This window comes from Heterocephalus glaber, unplaced genomic scaffold, assembly GCF_053883595.1.
Source record: "Heterocephalus glaber isolate CG9 unplaced genomic scaffold, H.glaber_assembly_v1.0 deba00001608, whole genome shotgun sequence".
Lineage (NCBI taxonomy): Eukaryota > Metazoa > Chordata > Mammalia > Rodentia > Bathyergidae > Heterocephalus > Heterocephalus glaber.
Genome location: NW_028258379.1, coordinates 18535421 through 18554620, shown reverse-complemented (window position 1 = coordinate 18554620; position 19200 = coordinate 18535421). Strand labels below are relative to the sequence as shown.

Below are 19200 nucleotides of genomic sequence, written 5' to 3'. Positions count from 1 at the left end.
TGAGACACAGAAATCATACCTGGGTCATTTCTAAAACAAAACAAAAGATAGAAAAAATTACCAACTTTTTTTCATTCCTAAATCACCGAATTCCAGATGAAGAAAAGGACACACTGGCTTCAAAGCCTATATGTGCACACTACACACCTCAACTCTAACACAACTTCCCAATAAGCCAATCAAACAGCCACTATCCAAATTCTCAGTGGTAAATATGTAAACTGAACCACAGAGAAATGGTAAGTCACACGTTCATAGTGGCATCAAAGCAGGTACAGGTTTTACTCTTTGCTGCGTACATTTCATGGTTATCTCAATCTCCCAAGAATCTTCACTGGTTCAAGAGAGTTGATTGAAACAACAGGCTTCCATGGCCAAATCCCTGCTCTCCAGTGTCAGCCACCCTGCAGCTGTGTACAACTGGTAACTATGTCCTACTGACATTACTCCGTCCATATCTATTAGACATGTGCCCAAGTTCATTCTTCACTCTCCCCACTTCAGTTAGGGCTCTTGTCTCCTACTCCTGACTTAGCACTTATGCAACTGAACTAATGTGCACTGATCTGCTGGTCCTCTTCTATATTTTCCGTCTGGTTGGAATATTTTTCCTGCCTTCTCTCCCTGGGAGATAGATTCCTGCTCCTCCACCAAGCCTCAAGGTTTGAAGGGGGAAGGTGAGTCATAAGGCCATACCAGAGTATGCTTTCCTCCATACTTCCAGTGGTTTTAGTATGGAATTGAGATTGGACTGCAGCAGTCCCAAGATGTTGAAGAATTTGTGTTAAAATGGCCTGTTACAACTGTTAGGATCTCACCCAATCTGATTCTTTCTCTCTTATTTCTCCCTACATCATTGTCACACCTTCCTTGGACATTAGTACAAAATGACATATTTATAAATAGAATCACAATGCCTTTGTACCCTGCATTCTCAACACAATTCCAGGTATATAACAGCCAGTACGTTGGAAATAGCTGGACTCTTAATTTCTTCATCTAGAAAATAAGGATAATATAATGCAGCCTGTAGAGTTGGTGTGAGGGTTAAATGACCCAGTGAATATTAAGAACCTAACATAGAACAGGCACATAACTTCTTTGAACAAATACTAGATTTCCTAACTTTCCTTGTATCTTAATCCAAACTGGGGCAAAGAAAGATTCATCTATCTATGGAAAAAAAAAAAAAGCAGAGATGTTAGAAGAGTCTGCACTGATACCCTTGTGTTGCATTTCAAAGCATTTGTTTCTCATAATTTAGCAGCTCTCAATTTACTGCATTTTAATGGGCAGATGTCTTCTGGCAGTTAAGCTGCTTCTAGCAAAGATAGTCATAAAGGCAATGATGTAAATGGACATCGTGTCCCTGCATTTGACAGCATCGCAGCTGGCAGCAGGTGCACCATGCTTCATAAGCAATGGTCATGCCCTGCACCAAACTGCTGACCCTATTCTCAGGCTGAATGCTGGTGTAGGGGTGGATTTCTCAAACATATCCTAAGTCTCCAGTCTGTACATTTGAGACCCTGAGAGCTTTAAGACTACAGAATAATTAGGATAATTTTTTTTCCTCTTTGGAATAACAGCGGTAGTTGTGACCAGGGATATCTTAGACCCTGATTGGATAGAAAAACTCTTGAAACAACTCATGGACTATGGCACATTCTCCTAGGATCATACAATCCTAGTGGTGTGGAAAGGGAAACTTGCAGAACTGGGAAAGAAAGAAAAGAGGTTGAATCTTATCACTAATATGGTTGTCACTACAGATACATTTATATGACTTAAGTAATAACAGATAAGAAAAATTAGAGCTTCTAGAATTGATGCCCATGAAGTGTATATTTCTTGGGAAGCTCTGCTCTCAGATATGTGCCATTATCCATCAGAAAAGGTAACAATGGGCCAAAAATAGAAAATCATTTAATGCTCTGAAGAAATCAAAGGCTCTATCCATTAGTCCATCAATTAAATCTTATGTATCATAGACCTGGAAATTACTCAGTATACCAAGGTATTCATTTCCTTAGGTAAATGAATCAGAAAGGCGAATATTTCATTGTACTGCTGAGATAACTAAACCCTGTATGCTGATCCAGACAGTTCTGTAGATTGCAAGAAAGAAGAACTCTCACTCCTATTCTGCCCTTCATTCACCTTTATCCCTTTACTCAGGAAAAGTGAAGACCTTGCCAAGCTGATGACATTTGAGAATCAAAGAGTTTTAGAGCTGAAAGGCCCTGAGAGAGCATGAAACTCAATTGCTTCATTTTATTCTTGCAGAACAGAGAGGCCAGAGAATCAAAATAATGATCCCAAGGTCATGCATCTAAATAAAGGTCTTCAATATCCCTGGGGGACTGGAGAACAGTCATAAGGCTGATACCCTGTCAGTGTCATTACAACCAATGAAATCAACTGGTATTATTATATTTACCCTTGTAGTCTAGAACTTCTATTCTCATACCAGTGAGTTAGTCTGAGCAGACCCCAGTGGATCCAAAAACAGTTATAAAGTGGTATATCCTGTTGCACATATCTCACTTTCTACTTGTTATTTCTTCTCTTTTTTTCCTATGATTATTCCCTGAATCACTGTCCCTGGTAGATGGCAGTACAGTTTGAAGATTGGTTGTCTGTCCATCCCCTCTGCTGGACTGTGAGCTCATGGAGGATAGGAAACAGGTCCTGTACAAAATCACATCCTCACCAACCTGAGCTAGAGACCTGTTTATAGAATCCCTATGGTAATGTTGAAGTTCCAAAAGAAGCACCATAGTTTCATTTCCCATAGTCCTCTAGACCAAAAACCACAGAAATTAAACTGACTTAAGGTAAGAATGTATTGAGTATGCAGAAATTTTAATAATTTAACTTTGATATTCTAACAGAGACGTTATACAAATTTGAGTTTTTTATGATCATGTATTGCCTGCTATCTAGTCATCCAAACAAGAGATCAGTGTGGGGAAGGGGAGGGGTAAACAGAATCAGGATGGGTTTAGATAAGGAGCTATCAGGACTGGGTGAGATAAATTGAACACTGTAAGAGAAAAATCAAAGAAAATGTCCAAGGGCACTGGTGACGCCATTTACTGAGATAGGAAACGTTAAAAGCAAATGAAATTTGGCACAGGGAGGTATAAGCGAAGATTTGTTTTTCACTGATATAATTAAGACACTTTTCAGATAGACAAATGAAGGTATAAAGTAGACAAAGGAGGATATAAAAATCTGGAATACCAGGAAGAGTTCCAGGCTAGAGATCCCAAGATGAACTTTGATAATAAGGGCACCAAGGGGAAATTTAAAAATGTAGAGGAGACCAAAAAAGAACACTTGGAACCTCTGACATTTAATAAGGTCATATCATGAGTGTGTGTATAAAAGAATGCCAGAGATTGTAGAGAAACAAAGATAGATGCACTGTTTTTTCCTCAATGGTCTTAGAATCTAAGTTGCATATATGGGAAGGAAAGGTTCTTAATGTAATGGGAAGTGCAAAAGATTAGGAGTCAAAACTTATCAATTCTAATTATTCTATAGCTACTCCAAGTTAAAGTGATGTTAACTTCTCAGGCTTTCTAATTCCTCATATAATAAAATCAAGGTTTAGTACAGGTAACATCAGTGGTACCTGCTGACCCTACTATTTTCCAGTGTCATAATTTCAAGTGTGGCATCTGTGTAGCATCAAAATGACAATCCAACCTCACTCAGGGTAGACCTAACCCTTTGCAGGCAGAATCTGCTGCTGTAAGCATTATTCCTTTCCTATTGATACAAGAGAAATCAAAATATCTGTATTCTTGGTTTTCAGCTGGTGTACATATCAGAAAAATGGAATTCTAGGCATCTAGGAGAACAGTGGGGAGATTTGCACTCTCCATCATATTTTCTTTTGTTTTTTAAAGTAATGTTCTCAAAAGCACCCAAGTTCCATGATCCCAGGAAATATTTTCTTTGAGCAGACAGCAAAAGTCACCAAGAAAAGACAGGATGAAAAAAGGTAAAGTAAGGTTTCATGTGACTTGGAGTCTATAACATAATATGTCCCTACAGTTCAGGGTACCTACCTTGACGTGACCATGGAAGAACACTAAAGGAATATTCCAGTAATATATATTCATAATGTATATTACATATTGTATACAATAAATATTGTGTATAATGTTATATACATAATATTTATATATGTACATTGTATGCTCTATAATGCATATAAGATTGAATGTACATAATACATATAATGTATATCATATATAACATATAATATTCATGTATATGGACACAAACAATATCTAACACCAAGGGAGAAAAATGTACAGATTACAATATAATATTAAATGGGAATAGTTGGACATACAATTTTACCTGTAGCATGATTATAACTATATATAAGAAACTAAACTATGCATTACAGGGAAAAGACTATCCAAACAACATCATGACTAATAATTTGTTTGAACACTGGGTGCTTTTTTCCTTACTCTTGCTACTTGCTTATGCTTTTCAAGTATTATTTAATATGTATGAAATTCTTTTACAGAATGTATTTTTCTGGCTAATAAATGTTCAAGCCTCAAAGAGACCACAGTAGTCTAATTTCTTTGCTGTGGCCTCCCATGCTGGTGATTGTCTGGATTCCCTATGCTTTAAGGCAAAAAAGCATGTGAACTTATAGGAGAAGGCAGATTAAAACAATAAAATCTAAGACATAATTTTTTTTCTGGAAAATGACCTGAGTTGTTCTACTAAAAGGCATCTCCCAAGAGCCTTAGAATTCTCACTTATTTCCAAAGAATTTGAAAAGTTGGCCCCTATCTGACCTCTTGGAGAGTGCCTGGCCTCACATAAATACTTGCCCTAAGAGAACAAGACACAGTTCAATAATAGAGTATCTCTCTCATGATGTGCCATGAACTGTATACTATTGGACAGCCACTGTATATTACATGAGGACCTCTCCCTCATCACCACGAATAGGACCTCAAAATGGCTAGAGTTAATTATCAAGATTGGGGAAGACATTTATATCTTCTTAGAACAGCATCAGGTCATCCTGAAGGGAATCTACAGTATCCAGTCAATTTCAAGATGTCAAGATGCAGAGTTGCTCATTCTCTTATGTAGAAGAACACTCTTATTCAGGTAGGAAGGAGTAAAAGTCGTGCAATTTGATTGTAAAAGAAAGATAGCCATGCAAATTAATCCTCATCCCAAATACTTGTGTATTCCCTAGGACCCTTGCTTTATTATCTTACTTTTGTTGAAATGACCTGAGAATTCTTCCTCAGACTAAGCTTCTTGTTTGGGTTTTGAGCACTTTCCATCTAGTGTTTGACCTGAGTCAGAACACCTGAGTTCTGAGTTCTAGTTCTTAGTATCCCATTCATGCTTTTTCCATTTTATATGTACTGCCTCTTCCTAAGGTTATCTTATCTACTGTGGGACCACTGATACCAAGCAATTCACCTTCTACAAAGCCTCATTCTAGGACACAGTTGAGGGTATGAGGGGCACACAGTCTCTGGAATTTTTCTTAGCCTAATCACATTTTGTACAAATTATCAACTCTAAGCTTAAGTTTAAAGATTCTCAGAAAGAATTAGACAAAGAATGGTAAGTAGAGAGTCCAGGTTGATGTTAGGGTAGGAGGTGAAGCATTCCTTAATCCAGAGATGAACGTGTTCCTGTATAAAAAGGATCAAACACTTTTCCCTTACCACTCTTCAGAAATGCCTATAGTGGATATTGAAGAGCAGAAGTGAAAAAGGTCAGAATTTTGTTAGAAATGAGACTCAAGAAAATTTGTATCCCCTTCTTTGTACCATCAATCCTCCATATAGGAGTGGCCACTCTACCTGTTTGCCCTACAATTTCCCTACAGACATCCATCAGAACATCGACCACATATTCAACCCCACCCCACCCCCAGGAAAACGATGTATCCCTTGATCAAGTAGGGTCAGTGTTATGTCTGTTTATTGTTTATGTTTCCATCATTGAACTCAGTGCCTGGAACATGCTAAAGCCCCAGTAAATGTTCATGGCCCATATGAAAAATGAAGAAAAGGTACTCAAAGTGTCTTCACTGAGGAATCAGTTTCAATAGAGGAAAAACAATGTCATTGGAAAGCTCTATTTTCTTTGCTAGCAGAGTGGAGACCTATCATTTTTATATTCCACTATACTGACTAATTTTGGACATGGCGTCAGGAACAATATAGGGGCAAAAACAATTAGTGGGGAACAAAACAATCAGTTGAACCATCTGGGATTTGAGTGATGTATAGATCAAATGTCTTAGATCTTCTAAGCTCACTCTCATTTGTCCAGAATGGATGACTCTTGGCTGCATTGCTTCAAGAATAATTGTCCCTCATATATCCCCAATCAGCTGCCTTTTAATGACTAGTCAGAAGTGACAACATAAAAGGTGCAGTGACTTTCACTGTACTTGGCAAACTTTGGGCCAATTCCCACTGATTTGCCCTTGGAATATGTGAGCTCATAGACACCTTACACAGCTGCCTAGAGTCACCAACAACCACAAGGACCCTGAGTTAGAAGAGATCAAAAATGAAGAAGTGAGGTGACCTTTGGTCCTTACACTGCTTTTGTAGATAGTAGAAGATCCACAACACCATGGTTTACATCAAAACAGTCTCCTGCATCTCAGAGGGCAAATGACCCTTCTATCTCCCCACACCAGCACCAGGATAGGCTACCCCACAAAGGCATTTGGAAAGAGTCCAGGCCCTTGACAGACTTATTGGTCCCATGTGACCTATTTTTATTCTAGACGGCTGCCTTCTCATCTTAGCTCATGTACTTACTGGTGCTGCTTTAAAAATTCAGTGAATCTGCATTTAAAATCCATGAGCTACAAGAAAGCTCCCTTTTTCTCCTTCATTTTTAGTGCCCCATGTCTCTTCTAGGTATGCAGTTCTCTTGAAAAGTATCTTAATTAATAACACTGTTGATCCCATAAGACCTGCCCTTTTTAAAAACACCCTCTCCCTGGTAGTGCAGCACCTTCTCCACTTGCACAATTTCTGGCTACTGATATTGCTTAGCAATGAGACCCTACAGGCCTGTCCTCAAGATATCCTTCTGGTCTTAGAATCACCATGTCCTCCTAGTCTGGTCCTAGCAGAGCCTATACTGCTGCCTTGTATCACTGCTTGACTGCTTCTTCTGAAGATGCTACAGCTCCTCAGCTAAATAAATAAGTTTCTTTGTGGAAGGAACTATGTCTGTTACAGATGTGATATCCTCAAAGCCAAGATGTAGGTTTTCAGCAAATACTTGATAACTATATAAAATATCCCTTCTTCTAAAATAGAAGCTGAGAACCCATAGACAGACAGATTTTGTGTTCTTGGCATATAAAAAATACCCCAATCTGTAAGCAAGGGATGGCTCATAGTCTGGAATAGCCTTGCCTTGATTTTGTCCCTTTACTAACTTTTGTCTGCTTTTGGCCCAGACTGTAAATTCAGTGCCAATGTAAGATGGGAAAATTGTGAATGGAAAGGGGATCTGCCTCCTACCTCCTGGCCTGCTATAAAAGGTCAGCTTCCACCTCTTTAGCCACCTCTCACATTGCCCCCTCTCTATGCCATTAGGGACTTTGTTCGGAAAAACCAAAGCATCTAACCCATTCTGGACTTTGTCCCGTTCCTCAGCTCTGCCTTGGCCTCTCCTATCTGTCCCTTGGCACACACTGTCCTTCCTATTTAGCCCACACTTCTTTTCCAAGCTAACTCCTACTCATATTTCAAGTCTTAACTTGGATATTCTTTGTAGAAACTTTGTCTGAACCCCTATAATATCTTGGGTCCCTTTAGAAGGGCACTGTCTATTTTAAATGATAAAGATACTAACTATATATAATAATCACTAATATCTACTAAGTGCTCACTGTATTTCCCCCTGTTAAATCACTTGATCATCATCACTATCTGCTGAGTTGGGTACCTGACTACCTTCAGAGGAAATCATATCTCAGAAACATTTATTGTCTTGAGATTCACATGACTCCATGAGGGCCAAATTTCTCCCTCATCCAGCCCCAGAGTTCATGTTTGTAACCAGTCCATCATTCAGCCTCTTACAAAGTTCACCATGTTAGTAATTATTTGATTCCACTAGGCCAGCAAACTCCATAAAGACATGGGTAGATAAGTCTTGTTCAATATTTGGTTTCTAAAGCCTAACCCAGAAGTGAGCACACAGAAAGAAGGACACGTTAAATAAATAAGTGAAACAGCTACTTGGTAGTCCCTCCTGGAATCTCCAAGGAGATTATTCACCCTTTCTCAATGAAAGATACTTAGTCAAAAATGTATCATGATCGTGGGAGTGTTTATTCTAGTTTCCCTCACTGCCACCCAACGCCAGCCAAACAAATCCAAGCATTCAGCCCAGGAAAAGGAACTTTCTGGAAGTCAGTGAAAGCTTCCTCCAAAGCTTTCTTGGAGGAAAAGCAGAGCTAGAGCAAAAGAAGCACAGAGGTACACCAAGCCGACTCACCCCTCTCGCAGGTTCTGCCCCAGTACCCCGTTCCCGTGCAGTCGCAGATGAAGCGGTTCCAGCCATCCTTGCACACGGCGTTGTTCTTGCAGGGGTAGCTGTCGCACTGCTTGGCGCTCATGCGGGAACAGGAGGACTTGACGCCCGCCGCATTCTGCATCTCCGCCAGCTGCCGGATGTTCTTGCTTCGACCGTCAATGAACAAGTCCCGGATGCAGCCCACGTAGCCATAGTTAAGCATGGCGGTCCAGAGCTCGGTGGGGAGGATGAGGCCCGCGCGGTTCTCTGGCAGTCCGCCCAGGTACATGTCCCCCTCCAGGTCCAGGATCTCACTTTCCCCGCTGGCAGTGAAGGGCGTGCGCCTGCTGTTCACTGATATGGTACCTGGGGTGGAGAAGGGACCAGCTATGTGAGTTAAGGGGCGCGCCTTGCTCTCCTGCCTTCCCCTCCGTGCCCTGATAACCTGTAGATGGAACTTAGCTAAGAGCCCTGCCAGTACATATTTTGGACATTACCACTTATACATTTTAACAGCGACATGTTTCTTTATTCATTTACTAAATGTATTTCTTGTATCGTTCTAGACAAAGAGATGAGCTTGTCAGGCGTATCCATCCTTCCTCTCACTGAGCTGATGTTGCAGAATAACAACGAAAACGACAACAACAGCAAAAACAGCCCAATAAACAAGGGAAATTAGCAGGTGCCATGAAGACAGTAAGATAGGTGCCCTGGGAGCAGCCCATAGCTCTATTTTAAAGTGTGTAAATTCCCTTTGATGAATGTGACCATTGTGTGTATCAAAAGAGCACCAATAAATTAATTTTTTGAAAAGAATAGAAAAAATGGAATGTATATAAGGAAGGGAAGAAGGGTTGAACAGAGGAGGGGAATGGGGAAAAAGAATCAAGATACATTATGTACAGGTACAAGTTCCCTATATGAATGCAATCATTAAGTATATCGAAAAAGCACCAATAGAGTTAATTTTTAAAAACTATGCAGTCACTGGAGGCCTCTCTAGGTGACAGTTAAGCTGAAACTTGAATTGTAAGAAGGATCCAGACTTGCAATTTCTAGGGGACAGAGGTGTGGAGCAAGGGGAGCCAACAGGAGACAAGGCAAGAGGGAGGCAGACCGGAGCAGGGGCTGGATTATGATTCTAGAAGGCATAACCCCATGTGACTAGGAAGTTGGGAACAGAGATTCTTGCCTTGTCTAGGCTTTCTGACCCTGGGCCAGTCCCTGACCCACTTTACAGCTCAGTTTTCTAAAACTCTAAAATCAAGGAAATGGACTAGATAATATAGAAACATCCTGCCAGAAATTTTTAAAAAATATTTATTATTCTTAAAGTGCTTTAGGAGTACCAACATAACCAGGCTTGTCATCCATCAGTCAGCCTTCACTCCTGACTGAGCCCCGATTCCCTCAGCTAAGAAGGGTATGAGCACAAGAGCTGAGAAGATCAGAGGAGATCAAGACTGTAAAGCACACTCTAAATTACAAAGTCATTGTCAGAATAGAACACTGGGGGTAGGGGCAGGGTTAAGCTGATACTCTGCTTCCTCAACTCTCCTGTAGAAGTTTTCTTGAAGAGAAATATGCTTTGCCTTTTAGTCTCTTAATGCTTCAGAACTCTTCACGACAATAATAATGCCCTGGCTACCATTTTAAGTATTGTATGTGCTCTTGTGTGTTTATTTATCTATTTACTTACTTAATTTTTGGTGCAGAGATGACACTAAGTGGGCCTCACACATAAGCACACATTTTACCACTGAGCCACATCCCAGCCCACTTATGTCCCTATTTAATTTGACCCTTGAAACAATCTTGAGAGACAGAAATTTTATTCTATTATACAAATGAGGAAGTTGAGGGTTGTGCCTCTTAACATCTTCTCTTGCAAAATTCCCCTTCTTTACCCTCCACATGTCCACAGAGCTAATCTAATCCCAAACTAACAGAGAGGGACATTTGTGTCTAGTAAGGACAGTACTAGAATTGCTTAAAAATGTGGATCCTTAATTACATCCTAAGGAAAAACTGTCCTCTGAACGCGTGACCAAAATTCTTTTGAATGCTTTTATTATTTTTCAGACTTACTTTCCTAATCTAGGAGCGATTAGAAAAGTTTCTAGTTCACTTCTCAGTCATATTATCCTTCGGGATGATCAAGAAAAATATGCCATATTTAGATACTATGCACACATTTTTATAAAAATCAATGTTTGCAAAAGTTTATAATGAAAACAACACATGAGAAACTAGCCTCATAAAAAAATAAAGTTTAATGAATCGCAGTAAAATGTGAAGTTGCACTGCTTTTCTGGGACAATTATTTGTTTACTCAATAAATTTTTATAGGTTTTGATCAAATTCATCAGTACTTCAAAGCCAATGCTATAGCTTGCAGGTATGAAATTCTAGGCTTCTGAAATGCAAACATATTTATCAAAGATGGGCCCACTGATAGTTCTAACAAAACAAAACAAAATAGCAACCCTACTAGAAAAAAAAATGATTAGCGTTGGGAATAAATAAACATATGGCAATTTTATGTGTTCTAGCCTATGTGTGACACAGATAAGTAAATTTTAAGGTGTGTCAAGGTCTAGATTAGACACAAAATCCTTTAACCATGACCTAACACATGGTCTTAATCAACAGTAGTGTTTTTGTTTGTATTTCTTTGTTTTTATAATTCTGAGACAGCTGTCTAGCTCAGTCCCTGTTGACTGAGAGAGAGAGAGATATTTAGGCTCCAAAGAAATTAATTTTTTGTAGGTTTTTCTCTTTAAAAAGCGCTAACTGTTCATTCTTACTCAATAAGCATATTTAATTTGAAGCCTCTTGGTTCTGATCAAATTTCAGACAATCAATAGGGATTCCTAGTGGGCAATAAAACATCCAGGGCTGCAATCTGCCTCTGCACAGAACCCATTCAGCTCTTCCTAAGGGTGATGTTGCTCATCTCTGCCATCCTCTAGCTCTGAAATTATGTGGGAAAGCCATCCCATCAAAGCTCAGCAATTTCTACTTTCAGCTTTCTGGGGACCCTATTGCTTTTTCTTAGTGGTCCAATGCACCTAGGAAGAAAATGTCCATATGAAGCTTTTTTTTTATGTTCGTGAGGAGAATAAATGCAAAATAGCACATGTAGTCAAGGTTCTTCTTGAGTGTACACTACCTAAATGAGGGATAGAAAATGAGTCTGAAATACAAATGTTCAAATTACCACTCCTTGGAAAATACCATTTCTGATAGCAAAGTATGTGAACTTTGTTGCCACAGAGTTGGGCAGATTGTCCAGGCATTCAGAAGCCCCAGACTCTGTTATGGCCCCCTCACCGCCCCCCACACACACACACATACACTCTCTGTTACTATTCCAGAGTGGCTATGTACTGCCTGGGGCTAGTTTGTTTGGTCTGCAGCTGCAGAAAACAGTTGAAGCCATTTAAACCAAATGTAAAAGGTTATGAAGAAGAAAAGAGAGTTAGGGAGGTCTGAGCAAAGAGTGAAATATAGGCTCTCACACCAAAGGAAGGCTTTAAATTGAATATGATTTCAGGAAAAATCAATTTGCCTTTTCCTTTGTTGTCATAATTTCTCCCTGCAACATGACTCTTGCCAATTATTGAAGGGTATATCATTGCATGAAGTCTTACACAGTGAAGCTTATCGTACAGAATGATCACATAATACAGCATCTATGATGTCACAATTGGCTCCTCCACTGATGAGAAAATGAAGAAAGGGGGGATATTATACGAGTGACACAGTTGTCGCTTTGGTAGTTGAAATGCTAGTTGTAAAATCATCCTTAGCTCCAGAGTCTTAGAATTATCATGAAGATGACTGTGCAGTGAGTGACAGGGAGAGTGTGAGCCATCCAGGACAGAAGTATCTTGCCCAGAAACATAATCATACCATTAAAGAGAATAGCCAAAAAAATCAACAAGCATGCCAAGTACAAAAATTTAAATAAGAAATATAAAACCAAAAAAATTGAAAACTACAGCTTCCTCCCGTCACAGTCACATTTGCTGCCTTTTCTTCTTACCTGATCTGCCGTCTCGCTGGATGTCCACATGGTACCATTCCCCATCATTTGCTTTCTTCTGAGTGGCTTTCACTTTGATGGTGCCTGAGCCCATGTCAAGCAGCAAGTACAGGTTGCCATCAAGAAGTTCCACAGCAAAGAAGTCAACTTTTGTGTTCTTTTGGCTCCGGGCATCTTTCCTCTCTTGGGGCTTTCCATGCGTGAAGAGGATCAGGCCATTGGGCTCAGTGGTGCGGAAGTCGAAGGAGATGGAACCCATGCGCTTCGTGTTCCACTTGGGCAAGCTGATGTAAGCCTCTGGGGTCTCGAAGTTGATGGGGTCCAGTGTGGCCACATTCTCACACTTGAATACGACTTCACCATAGATTTTCATTTAGTGTCTCCAATCCGGGCCAGGCGAGACAGCTCCAGACGGATGTCATTATTCTTATAAACAACCTGCCAAAAGCCAAACAAAAGTGTCACATGAATCAATCTTACAAACAGTCTCCATCCATCACTCACTGGGTACCCAGAAAAGAGGTTCAAGAAGAGGCTTCAGGACATAGCAGTCTGAAACAATATGAGAAACAGGAGACACACCACTCAAAAAGGCAACCAATGTGGGGTGTGGGGTGCACACAATCTCTGAATAAACCTCTGCACTTCCATTATATTCCCTCTGTCTTTCTCTTTCTGGCCAATTTCTTGTGTTGTGCCAAAGTTATACGACATGAACTTGCAAATAAAAATCATGACACACTGAATTGTACAGATGCAAATGCTTTTGTATAAATTTACTGAAGGATCCTCAGTACAAGAACAGAAATAACCTAAATGACCCTAAGTAACATATGAAAATATATTTATAATGGAGTATTATGTGGCCTTTAAAAATGAGGTATTCCTTCTGGCTCTGACACGGAGATCCCTCAAGTCATATTGTTAAATGAAGTTAGCAAGGAACAGGTCAGAATGTGCATTACACTGTCATGGTGTGGAAGTTGCAGGGAGGGGGTGATGGGGAGTGTTACATATGTTCATATCAGCATAAAATATCTTTCCAAAAATCACAAAGAATTTTAAGGTTGTCATTAGGGAGTGGATTTGTGGGATTCATATTGAAAAGTTGAAAAAAAGGTTTACTTTTCACCTATCCTCTTACATCGTTTGAATTTAAAAATCATATATATATGTATGTATTTCTTTAAAAAATTGAGAGGTACGACTTGGTGGGGAAGAGAACTTGTGGTTTTTGCCCATTGAGGGTGCACTTAATGAAGTAGTTGGATGAGACTCCTGAAACCCTAATTCAGTCAGTTGGAAACATTGAATTAACTGAGAGTCAGAATTCACAGAGAACACCGATCCAGCTATTGGGCTGCCCTGTAAGCAGCAGGCTTCTGCCCCCATCCCCACCCAGGGTGCAGGGCCCTTCTGCATGGCCACAACTGTTGTCCCACACAGAAAGGCAGAGTGGTTGGGGAAAGAGAAAATGCCAGTTAAAAAAACCATTCATTGAGACTTTCCAAATCTGTGTAATCATATAAAAACAGAGATCAATCTAGTTCCCTAAAATTAGAATTTCAAACAAGTTTTACTCTTCTTAAAACTGAATTTTGATGGGTTGTCCTGGGATAGTTGTCAGTGCTCTGATTTTTGAGTTCTGTCACACCCATGCAATAATAATGAGCAAGGAAGGGAAAGAGACTAAAATGTAAGTGATGAGCATATAACCACTTTGCTATTTCCTTTCCATTGTCTTATTTAAATTGAAGTTAGAGCCTGGATTTAGGTCTAAATCCTACACCTACTATTTTCAAGTTATGCATCTTTGGCAAAGTAACATCGTTGGGTCCTTTTCCTCTTCTAAAAATAGGCATGCATGGGAGCAAACTATTTTGTAAGGCTAAGATGGTTAATACATATAAAGCACTTAGAAATGGCACATAGTAAGGACACAGAGTTTTAGCTTATTGGGCAGTGATGGTTGTGTTTGTTGTTAATCTTATCTCCTCCTTTCCACAGCCCTGAGAATGCTACTGTACAGTAGTATCATTTCTACTTCCAGTAAAACAACAAGGTACCAAAATAAGTATCACAATCCATTTCTGTGAAAGTTACCTGGATGGGTCATTTTAGTACATAACCATTTAAAACCTAGCATTCAACTATAGAACTTTTTTCTTCCCTGCCTCCATCCCTGGAAGAGAATCAAGTAGAACCATTTGCCTTTTAATAGGTCTTACAAGAGTGATATATAACTATGACAAAGCATCGAAAATGTCTCACCTGTTATGTAACCATGACTGTGGCCATGACCATAGTCAATACCACTGAGATTAATAATGATCTTAACATTTGTTGACCAGGCAGTGGTCAAGACTTCTCGCCTGACATCCTATTAGATCCTGACAACACCCATTTGGGTTGCCCATAGTCATTCCCTCATTTTACAGACACAAAATCAGACACAGAGAGTATTTAGGGAGCCAGCACGGAGCTGATAAGTGGCAGAGTGGGACCGGAACACAGCTCCTGAGACCATGCACTTTTACCACGGTGGACACCTGGAACTGAGCCAACTACCATCACCCGTGAAGTTCAATGTTAACATTGTGGAATGTCATCCATGCTCAGCTTCCCAATTCAGAAGCTGAATTTCTCATTTTAGCTCCAGTGGACTGACCATGTGCAAAGGGAAACCCTGCAGGACCCTTACACAATTACTCAAGTGAGTGAACTAGAAAAGAAACAGTGGAAGCTGGATGACAGGCAGCTTCTCCTTTCTAACCCCTATTATGCTTCAGCGCATAAGAGCTCTGTGCCACAACTAAATTTTGCCTCTTTCTGCATTTGGGTGAAATGCCTATGATCAGAGCTCCCTGGAAAGGTTAATTATTATTAGATGATGATAGCTCATCCCAGAGGGACAAACAGAGGCTTGGCTCCATGGAACAATACATGGAAAGAGAGTGCATGTATCCATCCCTCTGAGAAGTGAGGACAGAAGGAGAAAAGAGCCTGTAAAGGAATGTGAAGACAGTTCTGCTGTGAGATGGGCACATCCCTGGGCCTGGAACCAACATACAGAGTTCTGGGGTGACAGGAAGGAGCGTGGCTAGGCAGAGATAATTAGATTCTCTCAAAGCCTCTTGGAAGGAGAGCTCTCCAGCCCTGTCATCATTGTCTATTTACTTGGAGTTTGCCCTATGGAGAAAATGTGAATGCGTTTATCACTGACAGCTGGGGAACCTTTCTGAGTCATATTTTGTTCAATTCCAAAAGCGGGAGCCTCAAGACCAGTGCTGTGAACTGGCCTCTTTGTCCTCCCAGGGTTGTTGTCATGATCAAATGGGATGTCACACACATTAGATCAGAATATTCTAGACTGGCGCGAAAACAGGAAAAATAATAGCAAATCCTCCTCTTCAGCAGTGCTGGGGTTCTGCTGAAACTGAGAGGGTCCTCAAATGAAGTTCCAGGAGGATCTGCTACTAAGAAGAAAGGGACAGGGCATGAGGGTCTTGCAGCCCAGTGGTTCTCAGCTGAGAACTTCCATTGATGACATCCCCACTTACCCACCCACTCTGTGCAAAGCTACAGCCATGGCCATGCAGAAGTACAGTGGCACCTTGGGTAATGTGCCACAGCATGGGGACAGGGCGCCCTACAAGTCCCTTCTCAAGGTGAATTAGTGTCTCGTACAGTGAGTTTCCTTGGTAAAATCAGGCTCTCGACTAAGTGAATTTCCCCAACTGACTGAACTAGAAAGAGATGCAGCATCAAGTGACAAAAAGCAGCTTTGGCTGACAAGTTGCCCCAACGAGGAGCAATTGAAGACAAAGTGGAAATGAGTCCTCCTGGGGGAAGATGTCACACAGCCCGGAAGGCACAGGAGCAAAGTCACAAGAGTGAAAGGTTGGTCTCACTGCCACTCATGGGTTTGTAAAGACTGCTGTTTGCACTTGTACATCATGCTTAAGAAACCAGAAAGTAAAACCACTGAGGACAGAGTCTCAGAGTTAAGTCAAAGACTCTGAACAAATTCACTTGTGTTGCTCCAGAGTCCTCAATATGAAAATGTAGAGGAGCAACCAGGAGTAAGGCAAGCTCTGAGTGCTGGAACAATAATGAAATGATGAAAATTTTTACCACCAATGGACACCCTACTATGTGCCAGGCTCGTGAAAACACTAATCCACGATAAGCATGTGAAATAGGTGACAGTAGCCCTGTTTTACAGATGTGAGGCTCAGAGATAGGTATTTGCCCCAAAGCACATAGCTGATTAAGGGCAGTCTACCTGTCTCCCTTCAGTGGGGCCAAATAATTCTGGGACAGCACGGTCTAGGCCCTCCAGTACTCCATGCCTATAAATAAAATAGAAACACCTTAGTCGTGTGCAAAACCACACCAAACTCCATCTTCACGTGCAAAGCCCTTCACACCTAATAGGATCCCTCTCTGATGGACTCATATCTGCCTGACCAGTAGTCACGTTGGGCCTCTGTCTGAGCTCAGGTGTTACTGCTCCTGTATCTCTGCTAACCACATTTCACAGTCTAAAGTGCCTTCCTCACCTCTCTGGGCTATTCAGTGGTACCTCTTCCCCTAGACCTACATCAAAACCCAATCCAGACCCTCCCGGGGCACTCTGGTACTTGTTGATTCCCACCACTTTATAAATCAGAATCCTTACACTGCGAGCTGACTGTCCTCTCGTCCCAACTATTTGTCTTGAAAAACAAGAGCATTCTACCCTTACGTAACGCACTTGTTCCCTTTAACTCTTCCACCATACCTGAGTCACAAGGTAAGTCCATCTGAATAAATCTAAAGGTTAGACAGTCCCCACTCACAAAAGCATTTTCTTCTCTCCCTCTTCCATCTTATCCCAGGCCACTCTGTTCTCAACTTCAAGATAAGGCCTGTCCTTGTGTTCTGCTGTAAATGTCACATACCTCTGCACTCTGACAAGAAATTGAAGGCATGGGGTGATGTAGACATGTGCCCTGCAGTGCCCAGAGGGCCTCTTGACACAATTTCTTTCCTGCAGAGGAATGAGAGGTTCACTGCCTTGCCTTTCGTTTCTCTTCTTTTAAAACACCTTTAATTTTCTGTGTGTCTACATATAGGATAATTTCAGTAAAACCATCAGATTTGGCTTTTAAGACCCAATCACTCACTGGGCACTGCTGTGCTGCCCTGGGTCAGTGGAGGATGCTTGAGGGTAAGGACTCTGGAGAACATTCTATGCACCATGTAAGCTGGACAAAATGGAACAATGGAGAAGCCATTGTCAGGGTCTCTTCAGAGGAACAATTTTGACCACAAATTCCAGTAAAGCTTTTCAACTTTATATCTACACATGGAGTTATGTACTCACAACAATCAAAAGACAAACATATTTATTCTTCGGCCAGTTTAATCTTTTGACAATAGATAATGAGGAAATTAGCTTTTTCTCTTCAGCTTCCAGGTTGGTGTATCTTTTAGCTAAAACTTTTGGACTAATCGTATTATTGTATAACACTCTGGGGTCCACAGAATCACACACACTACCGTGTCTGCCCTCTTCCCCTTCTGTGCTGCAGGCAATCAATAACTCTCATGATTTCTCCCTCCACTAACTGTTGGTTCCACTCATTTCTCTCTAAAACACTAAGCTTTGTTCTCTCAGAATAAGAACAGATCTGGTCTTTTCAACACACCTCAAACACCTTAATGAGCAAAATAATTATGGTTTTTAGAATCATGAAATAACTCTCAATGGTTAGATGCTTAGTAAATGTTCATATCTTCATTAAATTAGATATTGAGCCCTAGTGGCAAGATACGAGGCAGTGGTTAAGGTCACAGACTTCAGTATCTCTCTCATTAGGATTTGAGCCCTGATCCATCCTTCCCAACTATGTAACATTAGGCAAAATGTTTAATTTGTCTTAGCCTAGGGTGTTCTGTAGAATGCAGGTAGCAAGTCTTACTTTACAGGATTTTAAGAAATAATTTTACTACAGTTCTTGGCCTCTAATGAGCCCTTAATATATGGTAGCTATCACTATCAATTTTGTTATTTCCTGCAAAAAGTAAGAACTAAATCAACAGATATGTTTACTGTGGTATGGAGTTATTAGGAAGGCAAGTTTGCTTCTGAGGATAAATCCTAAGAGGATTGTCATCTCAAGAGGAAGGGCTAAAACTAATGACAGATTTTGGATTTAATAAGCCATATATATATATATATATATATCCTTATATATTATACAATAATAATATATTTTATCATTATGTATATCATTCATGTGCTTAATAGTCACATATACATAGTTCAAATAGTGGCCATTTCTTTTTTTCTCCCTCCCTCCCCTTCCATATATTTGCACAGATTTAGGATTCATTATCATTAACATCATTTTCCATCACAGTGTACCACTGACCAAACTCCAACAGTGAATTCCAAGCACAAATGTGGCAGCAGATGGTCCTCTTAGCTTCCAAAGTCAGAAGAATCTAGTATTTGGCATGACCAAGGCCACATCTGCATCTATGTTCTTGCTAACAGGGGTCAATAAACTAACTCTGCCTGCTGAGCTGCAGCTGACATCCAA

At 40.5% G+C, this 19200-nt stretch overlaps 1 protein-coding gene and 1 long non-coding RNA gene across 2 annotated transcripts in view; one reads left to right on the top strand and one right to left on the bottom strand.

The window, feature by feature from the left end:
- Nrxn3 (neurexin 3) overlaps positions 1 to 19200 on the bottom strand; it is a 1580164-nt gene that overhangs the window by 1055080 nt on the left and 505884 nt on the right. The window contains 3 exon segments of the mRNA XM_087195138.1: positions 8542 to 8925; positions 12611 to 12985; positions 12988 to 13048. Of these exon segments, the coding sequence (XP_087051264.1) occupies positions 8542 to 8925; positions 12611 to 12985; positions 12988 to 13048 (820 nt within the window).
- On the top strand, positions 12710 to 13265 carry LOC110346037 (uncharacterized). The gene is made up of 2 exons (XR_002389811.1): positions 12710 to 12899; positions 12988 to 13265. It is a non-coding gene; the product is annotated as an uncharacterized LOC110346037 (long non-coding RNA).